The sequence below is a fragment of the Cupressus sempervirens genome, chromosome 11, assembly GCF_028749045.1.
Source record: "Cupressus sempervirens isolate cs-2001-9-10 chromosome 11, ASM2874904v1, whole genome shotgun sequence".
Classification (NCBI taxonomy): Eukaryota; Viridiplantae; Streptophyta; class Pinopsida; order Cupressales; family Cupressaceae; genus Cupressus; species Cupressus sempervirens.
Genome location: NC_143128.1, coordinates 318,916,318 through 318,944,317, shown reverse-complemented (window position 1 = coordinate 318,944,317; position 28,000 = coordinate 318,916,318). Strand labels below are relative to the sequence as shown.

Here is a 28,000-nt window from a genome sequence, read left to right as displayed (position 1 = left end):
ATGTCTGAACTTGTATCTGATATAACTCAGGTCTAGAAAACAAAATATATATGACAGCTTCTCTACAGAAGTGTGCATTTCTAATCTTACTTCCTAGGTCCCCACAAACTTTCATAGTCCTAAACTGAAGTAAATGTTATGCAACAGTTCTCGTATACCAATGTTCTCAATATGGATTCAAAACATTTACAATAATAAATCAAACCTGTAAATTGCTTAATGAGAATCTAAACAAACTGCAGCACCATCAAAAGAACTATATTTTTCAAAAAACCAGTGGTTAATACTACTACCACATTATACTGCCTTTACTCGTCTATTATAATACAACTCGAAAATGTTGGAATATACTGCAGATCGCAAATTTCTTTTCATACAATTGCGGGGACCAACAAAATACAGACTTGAGATACACACTATAATGTGTATCTGCCTTTACCAGATTTATCCTTCTTGGCATCATCCTGTTAAAAATACAGGTGGTCACAAATTAGAAATCATTTACCTTTTGACAAATTTAACTGAAGCTCCATGAAAAGCATATTAAAAATTCTGAATGTTTGCTTACATGGAATATGTAGCTAATCTTGTCATTGTAGTCAATGAATTCTTTCCACTGTTTAGCAATGCTCATCTGCACATTCAAATGAAAATTCATTCATATCATTAAGTTAAAAAATTAGATTTTATCAGACAATAAACATTCAGTTGGCCAAAATAATTAAAATCAAGAACATGGGTAGTTGCTCAATGCAAACTAGCACAACTTGAATAACAATGATTAACATCAAATTTTTAAACCAATTGTTCCTCTTTCAACCAGAGCTGAAAGTAGATTTATGCATGTTATTTACCTACCAATACAAGGTGGACAACGCATTTATGACAATTATTAAGTAGCTACAATTTAAGTTTAACAGAAACTGAACCTTAAACAATATGTCAAACATTCTGTAGCTCGTCAACAACATAATAACACAATGAAATGAGCACATCACGATGTGCTGAAAGATGTGTGTGCAGGACCCTGTGTGTCCAGACATTTAGACATAGTTGTGCACCCACTTCAAAGGTGGATAAAATTGACCCCCATGAGCCCAGGTGTAGACACAAATTGTGCATGCATGACAATTCTATTTTGATGATGGATTGTGGATGTGATCTGAAAAGTAGATCAAAAATCTTTTATATGGTTTGAGAAACCTATGTCTTTAACTTTCTGTTGAGACCTTTGTAAAGATGACACTACTGCAGTGACAACCAAATAACTTACATTGTTTATTATCTGGAATAGTGCTACACCTCTATACACTTCAGCATTAAATGCATGATGTTTCACTTAAATGCACAAGAAATGTGAAACATATTAGTTTATCCCTATGCAGTATTTTCATTTGCAACTCTGTACACTACCTTTGAAGTTGAACATAGCATACATATATCTAATCCACCTAAAGTGTGAAATGGCAATCGAATGAATAGAATAAGGAGTAAATATCATTCAAAAAACTTAAAAACAATGTTTCTAAAATAGAAACAATTGTGAACTGAAACAAATAAAGAAAGCTGCTAAAAACGACTTAATCTTATCTAAAAAACTAATATGACCATTAATAGAATCTGCCCAATCTGAATCTGCAAAACCAATCAGCCAAGGATCTTTGATTCCGCTGTACAGAATGCCTAAGTAGGATGCCCCATTCACATATTTAGTACACAGTTCCCTAAAACACAATGTTCTGCTTTAGGGGTCATAAGGAATAAGATATGCAGCTCACAGCATCCTTAGATCAGATCTGGTGGCCGTAAGATATGTGACACTGCCAAAATACCATAGTTCCAAGACTATCCGTGAGTTGGACAAGTATCCCGGGTCGACAAGTCGGGTCAGCCCTACTGGGTCCAGGTCGGCGAGCCCGGTCAGCCCTGCAGGGTTCAATATATGATAGCAAAAGGGTGAAGGCAAGGGTAAATCTTCATAAAAATTTCAAAGGTTTTGTTGCTTTGCCGAGTCACTGCCGAATCCGAGCTGGTTCACGAGTCAAGTTACCCTTGCCGAGTCTGAGAAATTTGCTAAATACTGACTCATTCACAATTGAGGAGTTTGAGCCCTTTCTCCATAATGTAGATGAGACTTCGCAGTCTTGCATCTTGAACTTGTCTAGCAAACTCCAGACTTCAACTAATAGATGAAAACACTGCCACCTGTCTGCCAAACCCCGAACTGAGACAATAATGTAAAACACCCAAATAAATCATAGCCTCGTATCAATTGCCTGACACAAATTCAGGCCAATCTGCTCAAGCAAATGTGCCCCACTGGCCACTACAAATAATGATGATAACATCCACACCGATGACAAGAACAATATCACTACCTCACTCTTGACATACAAGTTTGGTTTTGAAGTAAATCTCTAAAAGACCTATGCATTCAAAATTCCAAATATCTGTCAATCTGATATAGCACAGCCCTGGGGGCCTGATTTAGGCCATAAAGAGTCTTTACCAATCTACATACTTGGTGCTCATTACCTGCAAACTTGAAACATTGAGGTTGTAGCATATATACATCTTCCAAATTAACATTGAAGAAAGCACTTTTGACACCAATTTAAGGCACTCTCCAGCCAAATCAAGCTGCAATGGCTAGAACCAGTTGGATGGTGCTCATAATTGCTGTAGGAGCAAAGGTCTCCTCATAGTCAATGCCTTCTCTTAACGATGAGTCCTTAGCCACCAAGCTTTGTGTTTATAAGTTCCATTAGCTTTGTGTTTCACTTTATACACCCATTTGTAGCCAAGTGATTTCTTCCCTAGTAGATGATTGGCGAACACCCAGGTGTTGTTCTTCTCATTGCTTTGAAGTCATTAGCCACCAATCAAGGTCTCCTCATAGTCAATGCCTTTCTTTACAAGAAGTCCTTAGCCACAAACCAACATCTCCTCATAGTCAATGCCTTCTCTTTATGAGAAGCCCTTAGCCACTAACCAATCTTTGTGTTTATGAGTTCCATTAGCTTTGTATTTCACTCTATACACCCATTTGTAGCCTATGGAATTCTTACCTAGGAGAGGATTGAATAACTTTGTTCTTCAAAAGACTATGATGTTCAACTTCTAAAGCCTTCCCCTATTCCGCCTTACCTCTTACCTTCGAAATATCTTGGGGCTCATGAGCATTTTAAATGTTAGCCATAAGAGAAAAATTAGCAGTACTATGCTTGCCCTTGCCTCTGGATGATCCCCTAATGACAAGCTCATTATCCCCAATGTCACTAATAAGCTTTCCCACCACTTAGACCTGAGAACAGAAGCATTTTTTTCCAAATCAAGATGATCGTTATGACTTGGGCTGCCTGGAATGAAATCATCTGGATGTTGATCCAAATCATTCCCAAGGAAGTCTGGTGGTATAGGATTGTGCCAAGGAGATTCCACAAGTTCAAAATCATTAGAATCTCTCCCTTCAAGTGGAGGTAATGGAAGCCTATCACCCAAATCTTAAGTCAGAAGAGGCTGATCTTCAAGACTCAATATGGGAGAAGAAAGCTAAAAGGGCCAACCTTACTCGCCATAAAACATCTCTACTAGATGTGAAACGTTCAATGTCCACATCAATCAGCCGATAGGCTTTGACTGCATTGTATCCTATAAGCACCAATTATGTCTTTTGAGTTTGCATCTAGAATCCAAGCATATTTTGTTGAACTAAAAATCTTCAAGTGGCTAACTTTTGGTTTCCTCCCAAACCAATCCTCCTCTATGGTCTTCTTCTTGACGGTTTGTGTAAAAGACCAATTCAAAAGGTACACTGCAATATACATTGTATCTGCACAAAACTTCCAAGGACCATTTCTCGCTCCAACATGGATGGAGCCATTTCCGCAATTGTACAGATCCACCACTCAACAACAGCATTCTGTTGAGTGGTATAGGTTGTAATAAGCTGATGCTTGATACTGTGTTAGCACAAAAGTTGGTGAAATCGTTGCAACACAACCACTCCACAGTTACGCTCATAAAACTTGTCTTGGTCTTTGCCTGCTGCTATGAGGAGAGCAATTTTACCTAGAGCAATCTATTCTAGGCAACAATACTCAAAGAATGTCAAACCTTTCAGCAAGAAAACCACATGAAGTTCAAGGTAAGCGGCACATAATAAAATATCTGATTGCAAAAATCAGTTACAAAATTAGAGCCCTAGCGCCAGACGGAACAATCCTAGCCATAGGAAATTTTAAATAACCCATGATTTTGTTATAAATTTGTAGGAACACTAATCAGTCTTCAAGGGCAGAAAATCCTAGCAGTGCAGATAAAAGAAGGCCCAGTGTTCAGAAACAATGGCAAAACCAGCAGTTCCAGCACTTAAAAAGTGCAGAAACCCTATTGTCCAAAAATACAGACTTGAAAATGTCTAAAAATTGCAAGATAAATCATCGCACGACCAGCTGCCAAGTGTCTTAACCAAAGAAAAAACCAATTGAGGTGGTTGCTGAGGAAAGATCATGCAGGTCAGAAAAAATAGATGCAGGTCTGCAAAAAAGGCCAGAAAAACCCTTGGATGCAGCCTAGAAATGAACAGAAATCCCATCACTATAGAAATTGCCGAGCAAGTTAGTGATTTTCAGAAAAAAATCACCCTCCTGAAAAAGAAAAAAACCTATGCATTTCCACAGAAAAACCTCCACATTTTCCCTGAACGAATAACACGAGTTAGCTGTGTGAAACGTGATTCTTTACTGCAAAAACCACGTAATTTTTGTTAATAAAAATTAATTTGTAGGTACAAATTTTATCAACAAAAACATAAACTTAGCTTTGATACCATGAAACGGTAATCAAGTGAATAGAATAAGGGAAGGAGTACCCTCTAAAACTATTACAAAATGATGTTTCTAAACCACAAACAATAGTGACCTGAAGCAAATAAATAAAGTTACTAAAAACAACTCAAAAACAACCAATTGACCATTAAATATAACATTATAACTTCAATAGAGCCAGGATACTGCAATACATTATCAATGCAAGTTAATGAATGCCCTTGAAACACCTAAGATATGCAAATCATAAACAGTGAAACGAAGAGAATGAAATTAATTTGTCCAAAGCTCAGCTCAATAAGCTCATCAAGCCCTAGGCCTTGTAGTTGCCATGTTGAAACACTTCAGTTTATTCAAATGGGGTAAAAAGTTGGAAGCTCCAATTCAAGAAAAGAGACAGTTCAGTTGAGAAAATTCCAAAATTCAGACATCCAATTCAATTTATAAGAAAGAAAAAATTTATCTTACGTGCACTAACCTTCAATTTTTATAATATTTGTTTTGTATTGTTTCACAGCTTTTTATGGTTTAAGCTAGTCTGGAATCTTTCAGACCATATTCATTCCATTAATCACCATGCCTCCTCAGTCATTGTCATAAGAGGTTTTTAAACACAATTGCACAGAGTTTGAGCTCGGGGGAGTGAGGAATCTAGGGCAAATGCTTTATATAAGTTGCAGTAAAAATTCTATCGTTTGAAGATTAGGAGTTCAAAAACAATGTATGAAGCAGCGAAAAAAAATTTAGAGCTTTTCTGAAAGCCTTTGCCAGAGGATGTCATGCACCCAGCCTGTCATATTTTAGAAGATAAAACCAAATGGAGGAGAAGCACCAATAGTTGGGCTGGATCCTTTTGTTTGACTTGGTGTCGTAGGAACAAAGATCTTTAAAATATCACAAATACATTTCAAGTTTTTTTTCCTTGGTAGGGTTCACAAACTTGAAAATATCGCACCTTTTTCAAATATTTCTGACCAAAATTCTCAAAAATATAAATTGACTATATGGCACTAGTAATATCACAATAAATTATCACTTCCTATATAAGCATATCAACCCAGCAAATCTTGGTCATTCTACTCAGAAGTTTTCATAAATGGGTTATACACCTTGAATAGTATAAGTATCTGTTAAGATTTCTAGCAGCTACAGTTGAATAGCAATCAGATTTGTTTGCCAAGGTTCAATTTCAATTATTGCTATCCTTATTTGAAAAATAAGCATAATTATTTACTGTTATGAAGATGCCTAGTGCAATTGGGTTAACAAACCTTGTAAATAAGAAACACAACTCTTATTATTGCAATTAGTGATAGACTGTTGCCTTCTACTAAAGCAAAATTACTATCATTATTCATGATCTTTGAGCATAATCACTACCAGAGACAACTATCAAATGATTATGCTATCTTTTGACTTGTCATTGTTGTTGTGTCACGAATGTCAGTGCTGTCATTTTTACTTATTGATGGATATTGTTGTCTTTATCTCATTGGTAAAATAGTTATATGATTGAGGTAATCATTCGGTCATTTTCATTGTTGCATATCAGCAGTAAATAGTATTGCACACGTTGAGATTGCTGTCATCATTATTGTCATTTGAATTGTAATTATTAATTAATAATCAATAGCAATCTATAACTGGGCTGGGAGACTAGCTCGATTGAAAAGAGCTTCCTGTGAGAAACCACAATGTGAGGAGGGCCAATATCCCCCCCCCAGACCAAGTGGTACCGGAGGACGCATTGCACCAGCATCACTAGTCACATTAAAATGTTTGTTCGGCGCACTGCAGTTTATAGGGAGCACTATACCCAATTGTTGCAGTCAAAAACAAATAGTGTACTATCATTATTATTTTCTACACATTCTCAATTGGTATGATGTTCGGTACCATCCTAATTAGTATTATGATCAATTAAATTCAATATGGCCATCAATAATTCGATCGCCTTCATAAAAGCCAGGCATACATGTTGCCATTCCTGTAAACCTAAGAGGTAGTTTGAAGAGGCTAGGGAGAGATTATTTTTGTCAACTGTATTTTTACCATTTTGCGAATAGAAGTCTCTTTCAACTTGATAGTTAAGGAGAATGGTAGGGATAGTGAAGTGTATTTAGTATTCTACCTTTTTTGCATTTTATTGCCCTCAAGATCGATAACATTATGTTATTTATTGACATTGTTATAAAGACATTTAAAACTATCTATAATTAGACATCTCAAAATTAATGAGAAAAATCTGTATTTATCTTCATGATGCACAATTGTTTATTTCGCTCTCACTATCTATTTATTTAGGACAGCTTTACATGTTTCAAAAATATTCTCTGTCTTTCTGATTTTACTAGATTTTTTGGGTCCCCAATACTTTTTTTTTTTTCAATAATATACCCAGAAATTGAAAACATCCTTTTCTTTGGGTATGGGGAGAAATGGCGTAGAACAATATTTGCTTCTATGGTTGGTATGCTACTTGTCCTTATAGGATTGAGTCTTAAAACATATCTATACTATCTATTGTCAATAACTAATCCACAATAAATAAACAAATAGCCAAATCTAAGTCGACATGAACCCATATATTAACACATGAGAACTTATGAATGTTATATAAACGAATTCATTACAAGTGAAATAATATGTTTTTGCTTCATATTTTTATCATAATTATATACTATACATGAGTCATTTATTAGAACAAGGTGCTCATCTAAGTATTTTTCTTATGTGAAAAAATACTATTGAGATGTGCACAACAATTGGCATTGCAATATGTCCATTGGGAATACTTCATATTATTAGTTTGTCCTATCACAAATGTAAAAAGTGGAGCACAATAATTCCTTGTATGAATTATGAAATATGAAAGGTTGTCAAAAAGTTTTATGATAATTCTAAATTCATCATAAGTTGTACCTTAAATAATAATGTGTTACTCTTTATCACAACGAAGAGCATTTTCTGTGTTGAACTGTTGGGTCATTTGTGTTGGATACAATGATTAGAAACTGCAACATTTATCCTTCCCAAAATATATTGAGATTATTTATGTATTGCACTCTTTTTGGGATTGTCCAAGCACCTTGTAAATATCAAGTCTGCTGACACCCTCTTTGGGATGCTGATTGCTGCTTTCTCGGTTGAGCATAATTGGTCAATGATTAGGTCTTACTTGATTGATGCCTTGAGATGTGGGTTTGTGATGATTGATGGGTCCCCTTGATTGCTTGGAATGAAACCTCCATTGTACTTTATTGGTGAAAGGGTCACCACCCTTCATAAGGATTGAGTCACCACTTTTCATTGTTGCCTTGAGATTAATTAATATATTATTCCCCAAATTGATCTCACTCAGATTTCCTCATATGAACTATTCTCCCCTTTATAACCTCCAATTTAAAGGAGAGTCACACCTATTGATTATGGTCACAACCTTGTGAAAGGTTGTGACCATAATCAATAGCCGTGACTCTCCTTTATGAAAGAGTCACTTCCTTGTCTACTTCCCATTACTCCTCCCTACATTAATGCTTCCTTAATTCCTTCTGCTCCATTTTTTCTTCCTTCCTCAAAGTATCCCCTTTCAAATGAACTCTCCTTGCTTTAATATCTTAGGTTGAAGGAGACGAGTCATTACATATCTCTTGACCTTTCAATAAACCTAATTAAATTGTAATTATATTAGATTATATTTAATTTTTCTCTTATTAAATCTTATTTCAAGAAAGGGGCATTACAATTGGATTGCATATATGTTTTATTTTAAAATTTTAAATAAGCATATTATACTGTTTTAAATAATGAATTTTTTTCGTACAACTCATAAGTATTCAATGATTAAGTTTTGGACAGATCTTTTAAAATTCATTTTTAGCACACCTCTCACTAGAAGTGTTGATGTGGCATATTTTCGCATGAGTTGTGCCTCCAAACCTTAGTTGCTGACAAAAAAGAGACCATTTCACATTTTCCTACATTTGCTATATCCTTGCAAAACTACAATGCTCTGATACCGAACACAAAATACAGAGATTAAAACTCAATTTTTGTCTCTTGTTATTCACTCAAAAACTTCTTCTCAAATTCAAAATTCAAATCAACCTACCATATACTTTTACAAGCAATCTATTGGTGTGTGTCAAAAGTAAATTGGGTGAAGAAATCCCAGCACAATCTTCTAGCTGCACACTATTGGCTACTCTTAACACTAAGGTGGCAACATCAAGACGCTCAAGGCAATTAATTTTAATTTAAAATTCCAACACTAGTCTTTTGTCCTAAGCCAACAGACAAGACCATTCTTGATCAAAATCAACTATGCCCAGATTTCTCCTTGGGAGTTCAAAGTTGTCCTCGCCCAATAACATGGTGAAAACATCTGCCACTTGCTAATCAAACTTACAAAATTCCATTTTGATTCCACCATTTTCAACCAACTCCAACAAAATGATACCTGATTTTCAATGTGCTTGCTTCTTCAATGAAAATCAGGATGTTTTGCCAAATGCTATTGATGAATCTTTGTCACATTGAATTGTAGTTTTGTCTCCTTGTCCTTCCATCAAATTTGCTAAGATCCTTCTTAGCCAAGTGGCTTGACATGTTGCATTTTCTGCTATATACTCAGCCTCAATTGTAGATCGAGCAATTATGGATTGTTTAATGGAAATCCATAATATTGATCCCAAACCCAAATGAAACACATACTAGATGTTTGTGTCCTATCAACCACACTTCCTGCCCAATCACCATCTATATATACAACCAGCTCATGCTCATCTCCTGCAATATACAAAATACCATATCCTTTGGTACCATTCAAATATCTTAGGATTCTCTTACTTGCTTGCCAATGGGTGTTCTTTAGAGTCTCCATAAAATCTGAAAATCAAACTTACAGTATGCATTATATCAGGCCTAATCGTAGTTAAATACATCAAACTTCCACCAAAACTCTTATATCACATTGTAGCTGGCAATCTTCCTTGCTCAACTTAAGAGCCATGGCTATTGGTGTTTGTCCAAGCCTCTTGTGTTGCATTATAAATCTCTTTAAGATTACATTTGCATACTTTTCTTGAGAAATAAATATTTCATCATGCATTTATCTTATTAGAGGTGCCGTCAAAACAGCTCAAGAGTGTTGATGAATAGAGTTGTGAGGATGAATCTATAATTAACTATGTTTTAAATGAGCTTCAACAATATCAATCCAATATCCTCTTGAAAAGCGTGACCTTCATAATTATGATTATTATCAATCGCCAATTAACAATACATATACCTGTAATTCATAAAAAATCGAACAGTTGTTAAGCAAACTAATTCTGTTTGCCACTTTTCATGGACTAGTCGTGTCACTTCATAAAGGATGCCTTTCATATATAATAGTGTTAGATCTCAATTGAGGAGATCATTGAATAAGAACCACAATTGGAATACAAATATTATCACTGCCAGAGATTTATACAGATTGGCACACGCACACATGCAGAACACACAATACACTCAGATCACAGCGTATATTATCATGAAAGATCCACTTGAGATTGCCATTTCTATAACATTGCAAAGGATAAGATACTATTATCAAACACAATACACATATAGCAGAACATATATTGCAGATCAATTAGTATAGGAGATTGATACTTACAGAAGTATATATGTGTGTGTGTGTAAAGCGACAATTATAAGATCATTATTACATATTGATTGACATATAAGAACAGCTTACAGTAGCAGATCGGGTCTTCTGATTGGTTATATAATTGACTATATTTTAATTAATTATTTCAATAATAAAAGGAGACCAATGTTGAACTTTTCACCTGCTAGTTTGAAGATTTTCCCAGGATATGGTGTTTGAATTGTTTCATATGTAGATTGCTACTAATCTCATCTAAAATAACAAAGAGACCTAAATATGTTGGTCCCAAACTCTTTTTTCATGACCTCTTTAAACTCAGTATATAGGAACTCAGCGTCCCTCAAGTAAAAGCTAAATCATCTACATAGAATACAACAATTATAGTCTTACCATAAGCTGCCTTGATAAAAAGGAATGGGCTCACCATTGCTTTTGCTGAAGCCATTGTTCAAAAATGAGTCAATCTTCTTGTACAATGCCTCTGGAGCTTGCTTCAGACTTCAACCTATACACCTTACTTTGTTGACCCAAAACTTCATAACCGTAGCTGTTCCACACACTTTCTTCAACACTCCATTTAAGAATGTGGATTTCACATCCATCTGATCTACCTTCCACTTGTGTTGTGCTTCATTAGCTATGACTGACCACACGATTTCCATCATTCCAACTGGAGCATACATCACATCACAGCCTCTCCCAAACTACTATTTTTACCCCTTGACAACCAATCTTGCTATAAGCCTTCCTATCCTTCCTTCAACATTGCTCTTGGTCTTATCAACCCATTTGAACCCAAGCATTTGCCTACCAAGAGGCAAATTAGCTAGGTTCCATGACCTATTCCTTTATATTGCATTTATCTCACCATCCATGGCCTCAAAAAATTTATCCTCTTTTAACAGCATCTTCAAAAAAAATATGATCACTATGAGGAAATAACACAAAATTTATGTTTTCATCAAACTCATCACCATACCCTTCACTTTGGTAGATCTCCCTTGGACTCTTGGTCTTCATTGGCATTATGAAGGTAAGAGTGGGGTTTGAACTCTCCCTACTATGGACACTCTGTTATACAAATAAGTCTACAGCTGTCTAAAAACCTCTATTGCAATCTATGTACCAAGCCGAAGCTGTCTAGAGCTCCCTAATGCTGATTGTCTAGTTTTTTGTGGCTGCCTGCCTATTTGTGTCAAGAGTTGTTTCGAGTTGTCTATCTAATAGCATATCTAAATCCGGAACTATTTGGGATTTTTGTCCAACTCCACATCTATTAAAACATCTTCTTGTTAATCTTCATCATGAATGGGCACCATATTTGAAGTGCTTGAACAGATGTCCATCATGTTATCCCATGTCTCAATTCCCAAAGAACTCAACATTTCTACTAATTATTCTCTTCTTGGTAACTGGCAACTACAACCAACATGCCTTGGACTCGGAACTATAGCCCATGAAGATGCACTTCTCACCTTGTCATCCAATGTATGCCTCTTCTCCTTTGACACATGAGCATATGCCAAACAACCAAACACTCTCAAGCGCTCAATTGTCTACTTGCGTTTTGTCCATGCCTCTTGTGGAACCTTATCACAGATTGCATTTATAGTACTTATTTTCATCAAGTACACTATTGTTGCTAGAGCCTCACCCCAATATTCATTTGGGAGTCCCTTTGATTTTAGCATGCTACTATTAAGTACACTATTGTTGCTACAGCCTCACCCCAACATTCATTTGGGAGTCCCTTTGCTTTTAGCATGTTCCTTGTCATCTTCGTAATGGTCCTATCTTCACCTCAACCACTCCATTTGTTGTGGATACTAATTAGTTTGTGGGCCTTTAAAAAACAAAGTCTTATCATATGCTTGAGATTTATGCTTCAAAACAAAAAACATGTCCTACAGCTAAAATCATCAATGAAAGTCATTAACGTGACTCCCCCCCCCATAAAAATACTTTGCATGGGGCCTTACAAATCAGTATGCACCAGCTCCAATGGTGCTCTTGCCCCAAAGGGTTGCCTATGTTGCTTACCCAAAATGCAAGCCTCACACTTGCTACTAAGTTCTACTATACCTAACAAAGCATCTACCATTCTTTTCTTGGACAAGACCAAAGTGTCCATTACCCAAAATGCAAGCCTCACAATTGCTACAAGGTTCTGCTATCCTTGGCAAACCATCTACCATTCTTTTTTTTATCAATAAACTCAAACCAACATAGCCTAAGTGTTCGTTCTTGAGAGGCCATAGCTTGTTAAGGTCTTGAATTACTAGCTTCAATGTTGATTGTTGTCGTATCATTGTACATTCTTGCTTGGGCGTGCATCATGTCTCTACCCTCAAAGGACACATTTCAATGTTTGTCATTTGAACTACTGCCACAACTTTCTTAGCAACATCTTTGCCAAAAATAATGCATGTACCCTTCTTCATAAGCGCTTTGTATCCATTTTGGATCAGTTGTCCCAAAACTCATCAAATTATGCTTTATACCTAAGGCAAAATAAACACTTCAAAACTCCTTTTTTTCATTTTGCTTGTAATGTATCATAATAGATCCATCGCCCACATCTGGAACAGTTAAATTGTTCCCCTATTAATTTCAGCATTCACTTTTTTATCAATGAAAGAAAAAAGACTTTCATTACCACTGATGTGGTTGTTACAGCCATTATCCAAATACCGAATGACTTCTTCATCACTATTGCACATGATGAAGGTTGCAGACTGATTTCCTTCATAAACATTTGCATCAACCACATTTGTACTTTACTTGGACTGAATTTGGTGCTTTTTCTAGCACTCACTTACGTAAAGACTAAATTATGACAATAATAACACTCAGATTGCTCTTATCATTACCTCTGATTCTAGTTGTTGTTGTTCTTGCCTTGTCTAGAGTTAGCTTGAGCAGTATTGCACATAACAAACGTTGTGACTTATTTCTTCTAGCACTCCTTGTAAAATGAAAAAACATATCACAATAATAACACTCAACATTGCTCTTATCATACATCTGATTCAAGAAGTTTTTCTTCTTGCCTTGTCTATAGTTGGTTTGAGAGTTGCTTGCTGTGAGAAATATTCAAATGAAAAAGTATGAAAGGAAAGAATCCAAGAGAGTATTCTAAAGAAAATTGTTACCATAACCAAAAAGCTTAAAATTGATTCCAAAGATCAACACAAGGAGACAAAAGATTTTTGAAAGGGAAAAAACAAGAAAAAACCCCATGTGAATTACTATGAATGAGGCAAAGCCGAGAGAGAGAGAGAGAGAGAAAGAGGGTTCATTATAAGAACTACATTGTGTGTGGATGTTGTTAGAGAATAAGAGAGGAACATCTCTTATTTAGAGATGAGAAGAGGAGTTATTTAGTGTTTCTTCTCTTGTCCATGTCATTCTGGTAATTCCTTTATTAAAGAAAATAGTGTATTCCTCCTTTAGAGAATTATAACACTCAGTACACACACTTATGAATGTGGCATTCATCCACTTGGGAGCTACTAAATAACTCCTCTTCTCATCTCTATATAAGAGATGCTCCTTTTTCATTCTCTAACAACACCCACACACAATGTAGTTCTTGTAATAAGCCATGGCACCGTCTCTCTCTCTCTCTCTCTCTCTCACACACACACATTCAAAAATATTTTGTCTCCTTGTGTTGATCTTTGGAATCACTTTCAAGCTTTTGGGTTATGGTAACAATCTTCTTTACAAAACTTTCTTGGGTTCTTTCCTTTCATACTTTTTCATTTGAATAATTCTCACATGGTATCAAGGTTACTTAATCCTTGTTTGAGAGTTGTTTTGAAGGTCGCCATTTGTTTTCCTGACATTGTTGTTGAAAGGAGAAGAAAAGCTTGAGCTTCATTTCTAACTTTATGGGTTGCAGTTTTTTTATTCAAATCTACATGTTTTTTTGTACTAATCCTATTTGGATGGCTTGCCGCCAGAGAGCTATAGCTTGATTCTAACAAGTTCCATTTGGAGGTTTTATCTTTCATTTTCTTGCAATTTTTCTTTTGGATCTAATCTATGACTCATGCTCGTCCCGAGCTATATACACTTCCTTGTCTGAACTTGCATCTACCTCAACCTCTTGAACTCCATCCAATGTTGTTTCTACTTCTCACCCAACCTCTTATACATTGGCTTAAGCTTTGGAAGCTTGTTCTTAGGAAGAAGTTGCAAACTTATTTAGGGATTACTCATGGATTAGCAAATAACCCATTAACTCACCCACTGTTTGTTAATGTTTTGAGCCAAAATAGCATCACATGAAATAAACAGAAACTCAATAAATATTTGAACAAATGAGACGATTATTTACCCTCGGGAAACCCTCCTATTCGAGGGAAAAACACAAGAACAATTACAAATCTACAGCTTATGATTAAACTCAAGGTTTAATCAATTAAAATAAGCTTGACTATTCTTCTCCAAAAGAATAACTGAACAACAGTGTCAAAACATAAAGATAGAAGCAAAAGAAAGCTTGATGATCATGTATCAATCATCCTAAAGACAATCTTTAATACAAATATGAAAGTCTCATAGCTTAAAATTTACTCTACACAAGTATGTTGGAGGACATACCCATATTCTGCTCTCTCTGAATCTCAATAATAATTAACCTTGAATAAAGAATGAATAACACAAAAAAGGCATTACCCACACACTAGAATAAAAACCAACACCCTAATTGTTGCCTTGAGTTCTCAAAATAGAACACATTGCAAAGAATAGACTATCACCACTCAGTCAAGTGAACAAACCAAGTGAGAATGGTCACAACATTAACGAAGGACAATGACCAATGATGTCATTAAGAATGCCAAAAGTCTCAAGAAAAATACAAAACGAATCAAACACGTAACCGACAACATATTACCTAATGATTGTAGAGTTGGCTCATAAGAGGCAAAAAAAGGAAGATCCACATAAGGAATATCATCTATGTGATTGACAACAAAAAATGAGTGTAGAGAACCCTGTATTCATGACAACAAACACATAACAATAACTACCATCATAATATAGACGATACCGATGACATGTCAGCACTTAGCAATTAACAAGAATAATATAAATGAAAGAATTTTATCACATTCCAGTAGCTCAAACACGATAAAGGAATAACTCAAATGTTTTTGTCCAACTAAGAGACGACCAATACATAGAAACTAACGACATTAATCCATGAACCAATGACATCCAACTTTGCCCATGTAAGTTATTCAACGCAAGCTACCTCAAAGCATACTCGATGTAATGTCAATCATAGGTATGAGCTCTCTCACAGATTATCTTTAACACAATCAGTGTAGAGAGGTCCTTTGACTCTTTAACTACAATGAATGTTACATCAATTATTGAAGGCAAACTTTGGAGGATTTTCTCCACCAAACTCCTCTCCTCCATGGTTTCACCATTTCATCCTCAGCCAATTCAACAAAACCAGAAACTTTTGTGTGAAAATATAAAATGGACCCATAATCCTTCATTAGGAGATTCTCAAAACCTCTACAAAGAATTTGAAGCTTCGCCAATCTGACTTTAATAGTCACTTTGTAGCTTTTTTGGAAGATTTTGAAAGCTTCTTTGGCATAGTTAGCTGCTACAATTCTAGGAAATATTGCCTCTATCAAGAATGCTTCTATCAAACTCAACACCTTAGTAACTCTCCCTCTTTGCTATTTTACACTTAAATCCAGATATTCCTTAAAAGACATTTTTGCTTGTAAATTGCTTTTCTTCCCAATCTTGCTTTATTTAATCTTGTATCTTGGCAAAAGAGAATTCTTCCTCAACAAGAACTTTGTATCCTTGGACTTCCATTTTGTGATTGTTCCTCTCTTTTGAATGGTGCCCTATTGCTCTCTACTGCTCGAGTGTTTTATGGCTTAACATGTCTATTAATAGTGTAAATTTGTTTTGTAGATCCCTTTGTTCAGTAAATAAGGTGTCCTTCCTCTCCTATTTGCGAACTTTTTTTGTCTGGCTCTTCTTCCTCTACATGTTATAATTTCTTCGTTGTTAATATATTTGCAAGAAAGATGTCTCTAATACCAATTATAATGTCCCCCTTTTCTCTGTTATGGAACGCTACTAAGTTATTTGCAATCCCTTAATGAACAACTGATGAATATACAATAATTTTATGCAATTAAAGAAATGTATGATGCTTAATTCCAAATACATATGCAATGTGACAAATATCGTTTAATTTGATATACAAACAATTATGCTTGTAAGAACAATCAATATCAAATAAATATATTTGTTGCTTCTGATAGACAGGAATTATGTGCCAAGTCTAAGATGAGTCCTAATTGTTGGTGTAATTAAATATTTACTAATTTCACTTACTTAAACTTACTTAGGATAATGCATTGCCTAGTAGTTTGTGATTGAGACACTTAGGAGTTTGCACCTCAATTAAACACATGGTGTAGGAGAATTCCACTCTAGGTGGTCATAGTTGTTATCTCATTCCATCTCTAGTGCACTTATCACATTATCATCCTCATCATTGCACAGATACTTCATTGCATAATGGAGGATGATCCACCTTTCGTGGACGTGTGATTCCAACTTGTGTGGGTGATAGCTTATCTTCTCCTTATCATTGTCTCTTATCGCCTCTCCTATATAAGGAGGCCTATTATGTACATTTCAAATCAATCCATTGGATGTCAATCAAGTCCATTATCAATAATAGCATTCTTGCATCTTCATGCAATTGTCTTGCCAATCTCTTGTGCAAGTTTTCTTGGTCTTTCATTTGATCCTAGGGGTGTCGTAGAGTCACCTAAAACTCTTACACTAATACCATATACTTCTTGTTGTGTCTGATCTACGATTATGGATATGCAATACTTGTTGGTCATATCTGATATGTCAATCAATATATGCTTTGAATAATACTTATAGAGGTTGTGTCTAATATGACAATAACAATATGCTCTAATGAACACTGATAGTTGTATTTGATATGGCAATAAGATTATGCTTCTAAGATGCCAACTCTGATAATGTCTTTATATGCTTGCACCAAAATAGAATGTCGATAAATAACAAATTCTTCATCAATGATGTTTGATTGGATGATACGATCATCATAATATATGTGCAATTTGAAAAAAAAAGGCACAATTGAAGAGATGCCTCTCTTGACTGAATTATTCAACTGATTATCGTATTAATCATGTCATAATGCATCAAAGGCTAGACATTGAAAATTGCAAATGAAATGTGATTTTTGTTATAACATAGTAAAGCAATTGCAATCTGATTATAGGCAAAGGCAAGGCTTAATAACAATATGCAATGTGTAATGTATTCGGATGTGACTAAGAACTTGGCATCATTATATAAAAGATAATGCAACACCAACCTGTTATGCATATATGCATGATAGTATGATGCCGCTGTTATGTATATAGGCATGACAGTTTTATAATTGTTGTGTATATGTGCATGACAGAATGCAAATAATGCATGAATGCAAAGTAATAGACATATGAATGGAAAGTATGAGAATGCAACTTGATCACTACATGAAAGAAAAGCACAATATGAAGGCGATCACAAGATGATGGGTGGCTTCAATTGATCATCAAGTCATCAACAGCTCAGACAGCCAACATGTTACAATGAGATTTATAAGTGATCACGAAAGTCACTTGTAAATGGCATCATAAACATTTTGTCTACATGGCGGATGGATGTCATGGTGAAAGTCTAGATCCTCAATAATCACGACTATATTAATTTGTTATAGAAATGCAGATTATGTACAGGAAACAAGGTTTGTCAACTCCATGTCAAACTTGATTAAAAATTATAACTAATTTCAGAATGATGGGGATAACACGAGATATCTGATAATCTATCATTGAAGACACAATATGTAATAACCCCAACAGGTTATAACTTTTTCAAACACCAAAATCTTCTCTAGTTCAGTTGTTCAACATTTTGTGAAACACTTTGCAAGCAAGCTTTGATATCAATGTGATATCCTCTTACAAGGAACTAATATGCAAGTACAATTCTTTTGGTATTTCAATGCAAATACGTGGAAACTAGATATGAAATGCATACCTACAGCCAACTAACATTTTGACAAATAATTGACATACAATAATGACTACAATAATGCCAAAATTTGATTCTGAATTATCACAGCAAAAATATATGTTTATGAAGTACAATGATAACTACTAATAGTTACAAGAGGAACTTAATAATAGTGATGCCCAAGAATGGAAATGAATTAAACATAGATACTATAGCGCGGCATCATGCATGCGTACTGTAGCAGCCAAAATCTATTCTCCAATTTAACCACAAATAGAACTCCTAATCTGAAGCTTGAATACCAAATTCAATGGATATTTCACCACCTCAAATGGTTGCAACACTGAAGAGTTGATGTTCTCCAATGGCTGACTGAAATCGGAAACCTTAGTTTCTTCTCCCAACTTAATATCAAATGCAATTCACAATAATCGGATGATAAACAATGAAGCTCTCACCTATACTTTTCCTTCACCCCTCTAGAAGGAAATAAAATATTTAATAATTGCATTCTCCAGAAGTTTCTCCCTTTCCAATAATTAATATGCTTTTAGGAAATTAAATTACTAGAAGTTTCCTCCTTCCAATAATTAATGCACTCGCTCAAAGTTTCTCTCTTGCAATACAATAATTAATTGTGCTTCTGGAAAATTTAATTATTAGAAATTTCCCCCTTCCAATAATTAATGCACTCTCAATTAATTAAATTAATTAAATACAAAGTCGCCTTTTTATTTTAATTTATTTAATGACTTTATAAGAAATTAATTTAATCAATTTGAATTTCTCCTTATTTCTCCACTTAGCCTTCGAAGAATGTCAAGGCTAAGAATTCCACTGAGATGCTAAAAAGATGGGGTCATTACAGTCCGCCCTCCTTGAAATTGCTTGTCCTCAAGCAACTTCAAGTCTGGATGCTACAAAATCTCCTCATTCTCCCATGTCACATCCTCTACTGGAAGGTCCTTCCATTTCACCAAATACTCCCTTATAGTGTGCCACCTCAAGCTCCTTTCCTTGAAATCAATGATAGCCTCTGGCACCAATATCAATTTTCCCTCATCATCCAAGGGTGGGAGCACTATAAAAGGAACAATATGATGTCCTAGTGCCTTCTTGAGGCGTGACACATGAAAAACATTGTGCACCTTACTCTTTGCTAGCAAATCTAACTCATAAGCCACCTCTCCCACTTTCCTAATAATCCTAAATGGACCATAGTATCGTGGCTTAAGTTTCTCGCACCACTCTTCTTGAGAGAGATTTGACGATAAGGTTGCAACATAAGATACACCATATCTCCAACCTCAAAAGTCCGCTCTGTCCTCTTCTAGTTTGCATACTACTTCTGCTGATTCTGTACCTTGGTTATATTATCCTTGAGAGTCTTAACAATGTCTTGACTCTCCTGTAACAAATCACTTGCACTGGGCACTCTACTGTCACTCAAAAGCAAATCAATAAAATTGGTTGCCTCATACCCATACAAGGCCATAAAGGGTGACATCTGAATAAACATGTGATAAGTGGTATTGTAGCAATACTCATTGAGATAAATCCACTTTACCCATGCTTTTTGTTGCCCAGCTATACAATTTTTGAGATATCCCTCCACCCATTTATTCAATATCTCTATCTGACCATCTATCTGAGGGTGGTAGCTAGTACTCGGAGTGAGCTCTGTTGCACACAACCTGAATAGCTCCTACCAAAAATGATTCACAAACCTACTGTCTCTGTCACTCACAATGCTCTGAGGTAAGCCATGTAGTCTGAAAATCTCCTTGAAGAACAACTCTGCCACCTATGTAGCAGTGTATGTAGCAATGATCGAAAAGAAGTGTGCAAACTTCGTAAGGCGATCCACAACCACATATATGTCATCCCTATCTTGGGCTCTAAGCAGTCCTATGATGAAGTCCATTGATAAACACTCCCACTTCCTATCAGCAATCAAAGGTGGCTGAAGTAAACCGCCTGGATAGAAGTGTTCCTGCTTATTCTGCTGGCAAGTGGGACACTCCCTAATATACTAAAGTACTTCTGCTTTGAGCCCTTTCCATGTGAAGCACTCTCTAATCTGCCAGTATGTCTTGCAGAAACCAGGGTGTCCTACCATACGTGAATCATGAAAAGATTTTAGAACCATCCTCCTTACTGTTGAGCCTGGAACCAAAAATATTTGCCCTTTGTAAATGATGAGCTCATTCGCAAGGGTGTATCTGCTGTCCTGAATAGTTCCATATATGAATCCGACGGTCCACGCATCTTTTGCATATTCTGCAAGGATCAAGTGTCTCCAATCCTCCGATATATCTGTCAATACGTTGAAATGGGGCCTACGTGATAAAGCATCAGCAACTACATTCTGTCCCCTTGAAATATGTAATATCAAAGTCATAGGACTGTAACTTGCTCACCCACTTCTACTGCCTATCATTGAGATCTTGCTGCCCCAAAAAATGTTTTAGACTATTATGGTCGGTTTTGATACAAAATTTGCTACCTACCAAATATTGCTTGAATTTAGCCAAAGCATGCATAATGGAAAACATCTTCTTATCATATATGTTGAAGCTCCGCTCTGGCCCTCTTAATTTCCTGCTTACATAAGCAATAGGGTGCTTCTCCTACATAAGCATTGCTCCAATGCCCTCTCTGGAAGCATCACAGTGTAGCTCAAAAGGTTTGCTGAAATTTGGTAATACTAACACTGGATAGAAAGTCATCAACTCCTTAAATTTCTCAAAACACTCCTATGCCTCAGGAGTCCACAAGAAAGCTCCCTTTCTCATCATATTGGTCAAAGGTCTTGCATGCCTAGAATATCCATCCACAAACCTCCTGTAGAAACCACATAATCCAAGAAAGCCCCTCAACTGTGTAAGGTTCACTGGTGAAGGCCACTCCACAATGGCACGAATCTTTTCAAGACCCATGCATATACTTTTTGCACTAATGATGTGACCCAAATATAACAACTCTATCATACCCAAATCACATTTCGACTCCTTTGCATACCAGGACTCTTTGCCCAATACATCCAACACCGTGTCAAGGTGAACCAAGTGCTCCTCCCAAGATCTATTGTACATCAAGATATCATCGAAGAAGACAAGTACAAATTTCCTCTACTAAGGATGGAAAACCCTATTCATTGTTACCTAAAAAGTAGCAGGCGCATTAGTTAGCCCAAATGGCATAACTACAAACTCAAAATGGCCAAAATGACATCTAAAGGTTGTCTTCTCGATGTCCTACTCTCTAACTCTGATCTGGTTATAACCTGATCTCAAATCTATTTTTGAGAATATTTATCAACTCATCGATCCTAGGAATGGGGTACCTGTTTTTAATTGTCTCCTTATTAAGCACCCTGTAATCAATGCACATCCTTAATGTCCCATCCTTCTTCTTCACCAACACCACTGAAGAAGCGAAAGGAGACTTACTTGGTCTAATGTGGCCCATAGCAAGCAAATCCTTTATGGTTTTATTAATTTCATCCTTCAACCTCTTCGGATACCTATAAGGTGTAATCATGATGGGCTTAGCCCCCTCTAACTCGATGTGCTCAATATCCCTGTTTGGTGGTCTACCTAATGGAATGTAACTGAGCACCTTAGAGTGTTTAACTCTAAGCTTCTAAATATCAGGAGCATATTCAGTCTTCTGTTGCTCCTCCTGTGATGGCATTAACATGCACTCTACTACCCACTCTACCTGATCATGTCGAATCAATCTAGCTATCCTCTGGAAAAAGACCATTCTGAAATCATTGTTCCTAATTGCCTTAAGAATCTGTGTCTTCCCATTTATTTTAAACCTCATCTCCATCTCCTTGAGATTAAGAGTGAACTCACCAATATCGTGCAACCAACTCATCCCAAGGACTATACTTGTATCTCCCATAGGCACAACTTAGAAATCTTCCTTAAAGGCATAATTATTAACTTCCAATGGGAGTCCAGTAATCTTACAATCACAATTGAGGACATAGCCATCAGCTACCCTAACTCTAATTCCCCCAAACTCCTCTGTTTGTATGCCACGCCTTTCCACCAACCTAACATCAATAAAATTATGAGCAGCACCGGTATCAACCAAAGTTATAACTCGTTGTCCAGCAAGTACTCCTCTCATTCGAAATGATCCTTCTTGCTTAATACTAGTGAGACAAGCTTCCCTAAGTTTCCCATCTCCTTCCCCATCCTTGAACTCCATTTTAAACAAGTTTTCAGCCTTGTCTTCCTTTTTTTCACCATCTATTTCCTCTATATCAGATTGCTAGTCTGAATTATCTGTATCTAATTCCTCATAGTATGCCAAATAACTCTGTTAGCTTTGCCCTTTGGTCTAAGAGGACCATCATGGTTTGCATCATAGGGTTCCTTACAGTAGAAAGATAATTTTTTCTTTTTCAAATCATTTAATGTTTCCCTGTCAAAAGGTGCTAGAGTTTTATCTTTAGAATCATTTTTAAAATCAGTCCTCTCTCGTTTTTTATAAAATGGTTTGTTATCCCTACTAGAAGATGCTCCTTTGGACTGAAATTTGTTTGTTAGGGCTACATATTCCATACTTGCCTTTTTCATAGCTTCCTGTACTGGTTCCTCTCTAACACAGGTAGGATACGTGGGCCTGTTTGTTGTTCTGGAAAGAGTTCTATGAGCTCTAGGTGATCCCACTGCACTCCTGTTATCCTCTTGTTCCTCATTTCGTCTATCCTGTGGATTCATGCGCTCAACCATGGTGGTGAGTGTCTGCAAAACCTGTGCCATTCGCTCTTGTCCTGTAACCATTGCTCTGTAAAATTCTTTTATTTCCTGATCCTCATTCCTATTGTCTCTTGGTGGGCTAGACTCCTGTTTATCACCCATGGTGTTTGGCTGTCTTTAAAAATCTTGTTCCTTGATTAATAAACCTTGCCTGTGAGTGAAAAATCTGTGGAAGCCAACCCCAGGTGGTTGCATGTGATTGCTAAACCCTCAGGATGGCAGGATTAAGCTCTGATACCAATGTAATAACCCCAACAAGTTATAACTTCTTCAAACACCAAAATCTTCTCTAGTTCAATTGTTCGACATTTTGTCAAACACTTTGCAAGCAAGCTCTGATAGCAATGTAATATCCTCTTACAAGGAACTAATATGCAAGTAAAATTCTTTTGGTATTTTCAATGCAAATACATGGAAACTAGATATGAAATGCATACCTACAGCCAACTGACATTTTAACAAACAATTGACATACAATAATGACTACAGTAATGCCAAAACTTGATTCTAAATTATCACAGCAAAAACATATGCTTATGAAGTACAATGATAACTACTAATAGTTACAAGAGGAACCTGATAATAGTGATGCCCAAGAATGGAAATGAATCAAACATAGATACTACAGTGCGGCATTATGCTTGCGTACTATAGTAGCCAAAATCTATTCTCCAATTTAAACACAAATAGAAATCCTGAACTCTAGCTCTCCTGAATACCAAATTCAATGGATATTTCACCACCTCAAATGGTTGCAAAACTAAAGAGTTTACGTTCTTCAATGGCTGACTAAAATCGAAAACATTAGTTTCTTCTCCCAACTTAATATCAAATGCAATTCACAATAATTGGATGATAAACAATGAACCTCTCACCTCTATTTATACTTTTCCTTCACCCTTCTAGAAGAAAATAAAATATTTAATAATTGCATTCTCTATAAGTTTCTCCCTTTCCAATAATTAATGTGCTTTTAGGAAATTAAATTACTAGAAGTTCCCCCCTTCCAATAATTAATGCACTCGCTAGAAGCTTCTCTCTTGCAATACAATAATTAATTGTGCTTCTAGAAAATTAAATTACTAGAAGTTCCCCTTTCCAATAATTAATGCACTCTCAATTACTTTAAATTAATTAAATATAAAGTCGCCTTTTTATTTTTATTTATTTAATGACTTTATAAGAAATTAATTTAATCAATTTCTCCTTATTTCTCCACTTAGCCCTCAGAGAATGTCAACACTAAGAACTCCACTGAGATGCTAAAAAGATGGGGACATTACACAATATAGATAAAGGTAATTGATAATTAAATAGTGAATGCAATCAATTATTTTCATAGAAAGCATCAAAGATATTTCTTGGGTCATTTGGATAAGAAGAAACCACAATGCCACTCCAACAACCCATATAAATGACTAGGGTAAAACTTCAAATTGCACAACAGATGCATCCAAGTCAGCACACACACACGCACATAAAACTTCAAACTGCACAACAGATGCATCCAAGTCAGCACACACACATTCTCCAGTCATACCTAGCAGTAACAATCCTGGGTTACTAAAATTCACACTAGCAAACTCAAACCCCAAATCCAAACTTGAACTAGCAACTTAGTATAACAGGAGTAAAATGTCATACAAAACCAATCACAACAAGTACTTATATAGTTTATATGTATCTCCAATCTTCAAACAATAAACTGGATTTGAATGATACATAATAAAAAATAAATATTGGTTAAGAAATCTGGAAACAAGTGCAGATACAAATTCAGGTGTACGAAACACAGTTTTCAAAGAAAAAATTTGGTTGGCCTTTAAACATCCATAAATTAAGTGATAAAAACACAATGAAAACTAATAGTCTAATCATAATAGCATTATTATGTGCAAAATCATGCACTAAAATTCAACAAAACCTAAATAAATGCTTTAACAATTCAAAATACCAAAGTGCCTGACATCAAAGTTATGCATACATTTTCTTTTATAATGTTATTTTACGCTCCAACAGTTCTGCCCCTAGTTGCCCCAACTTGTGGAAACAGCACCAACAGTATCACAGATTCCAAAGCATCCACTAACGTACACATTAAAATAAGTCCACTGAAATCAGGAGACATTTATCCAGGACCCTTGGTTCTGGCTTAAGGTTAACAAGCATTGCAGTAAAAGTTGACAGGTTCATCACACCTAGCAGACATCCAAGAAGTCTACAATTTTTATTTGAGACGTGTGAAGAAATATGTCTTTACTGTTGAGCAGACATTTCCTTGGGGAATATGCAAATACCTCTAAAATGTCTAAATTCAAAACAAAACCTTAAGATTTCAATGTTTTCAGCAGCAATCAAGTAGACAATGCCAACTGTACAAAATACAAGGTTTTAAGGATTTACAAGCCATCTACAATGCAGCATCTGATTGAAGACAAGTACCTAGCTCACACCCTGACCCAATCTCAGATCCCGGCACTAGAGCATGGAGAATAACGTCATAACCAGTTTCTAAACCCTGGCACCCAATCACAATTGGAAAACACTCTTGCCCATGAGGGAAAGGTAAGACTGTTAGGTTGATCTCATTCGCTAGACTGACATGAATCTACCTTCAATTTGGGGTATCCCAAAATCATCAGGTTTTTGGCTTCCCTCCTAGAAATGATATATGCCCCCTAAAAGAGACTTGTCCATCTGACTAAGTGATGCTAATGTTTGAGCACTGGGTATCACTGGCTTAAATTAACAAAGTTGGACCACTGAAACCGTAAAAGGAAGTCAAATGCACACTCCAGCCACATGAATCAGAGCAATTTGAAGTTTCACAATTAGCTTTGACGTCAAGTTTTTAAATTAATATGTGACTGTGCAAAAACTTCTCTGCTAATTTTTGTGAAGAGCAATTTAATCCACAACTTTGGAAAAGAATTGTATATTACAGTATTCTTAGCTTGCTGTTGAACCATTGTGCATTTACTTTCATTGATACAAGAGATAAGTAAATTATAATTTTTATTGAGTATTCCTTTAGCCATAGAAGATAAACAATTTCCATCTTTAGGTATGTAAAATTGCACAGAAGAAATTACCTGGGCAGCTTCATTAGCAGCAGTCCTGGTCCACAAGGCAATTTTGTCTGATCTGGCTCGTACGCTTGCCACCACCCCACATATCTCATCAGCTTCATCAAATTGCTCGCCAATCAAAGCTAACAACTACACCCAGAACCAAATTTGAAATATCCCAAATCAGATAAACTCAAATTTTCAGAATACCTAATTAACTGAATCTTTTATTCTAACTCTCTAGGAATTCGTACTGTAACAGCAATAAGAGACATGCATAAGAGCATGACCTTTAAAATACTTATCACCGTAATAAAAAGTCATAATTTAAACACACAAGCAGTAATGTTGTTATGCAAGGTCAATGGGTTATATTAGTTCAATAACCACATTTACAGGCGAATCCATATCTTTGGCAGCCATGTGACAAGATGGCTGTGTAAGAACTAAAGGATTTATAGAAGTGCAAAGTTGTAAACATAATTAGATCTAGATCTTAAGTGTGCTATTCATTCCAAGCTTTGATGAAAGGCTTATAGGATGCATTAGAACATTTCCCACACGTACATAAGGCTTACAAGTCGAAATAGTGCGTGTAAATTACTTCTGTACATCTGACGAATGTGAATTTCCCCACAAAACGCTCAAGATAGCGCATAATATCATCCGAGATTTAACCGAGGTAACAAGATAACTAAGATCTATTCAAATATATAAAATATTAAAAACTACGATCACAAACAAGTCTTGTCTACTTTGGCTGATAAATTTAAGGGAATAAGATTGAATTGGGAAGTCACCGTGTGAAGCCAGATTTTATCGAGTTCCTCTTTGCCACCTCGGGTATTGTTGACGGTCCATTTTCCTCCATTGGCACATTGAGCGTCCTCCCATTTGGGTTCCACCCCCGCCTTAAAGCAATGAAAATCAGTCGTGGGTGGAAGTTTGCTCGGGATAAACAAGTTGTTGTATAAACTGAGTAACAGAAGCAGGAGCAACGAGAAAACAGCAATTAACTTTTTCATATTGACCTGATCAAATACTAAATCTCTTCTCATGGAATTTAGATTTAAAACAATCTTTTAGAAGGCATTTTTTTACTGAAAACTCACCACCAAAAGTCCTCGACAGTATTGAACGTGTAAATAGAGCGAAGGGTGCTGCCCCAGGCTGCCGATTTGGATTTTGCAGAGGGATTGTCGAACCAAAATGTCCACTTTCGCTCTAAGGGATGTTTTTTGCTCCCATCGATTGGCCTCTCAATGATTTCTCCGTTCTGCAATTCTTCCTCCGCCATTGCAATAGTGATGGATAACTTCTATGCTCTGCTCTCGTACTTACAAAGCAGTTGAGGATTGGAAGCCCTAAGATTGAAAATCGAGGGTTTTAAAATCGAAACCTTTAGGTATTTATAGTTTCGTTTCCTTCGATTCACAAGACCAGAGTCTCACAAACCACCCACAAACCCTGCTTCTCGAACGAACGTTTGGGTAAATTGAAAAATTGGGTACCCCACCTCAATGGACCCTTTTTCTAATTGGTGATGGCTCAAAATGAGTTCATCATGGACGAGTG

General features: G+C 36.0%; 1 protein-coding gene across 1 annotated transcript; it reads right to left on the bottom strand.

Annotated features, from left to right (window-relative positions):
• Position 1: 1 nt before the first annotated feature.
• On the bottom strand, positions 2–27,995 carry LOC149529403 (eukaryotic translation initiation factor-like). Its single transcript, XM_089809000.1, has 5 exons — positions 27,538–27,995; positions 27,226–27,400; positions 26,450–26,575; positions 569–634; positions 2–464 (listed from the first exon to the last, which is right to left on the bottom strand). The coding sequence occupies exons 1-5, from the start codon at positions 27,720–27,722 to the stop codon at positions 417–419; spliced, it is 600 nt and encodes a 199-aa protein (XP_089665126.1). The 5' UTR covers positions 27,723–27,995; the 3' UTR covers positions 2–416.
• Positions 27,996–28,000: the final 5 nt, after the last annotated feature.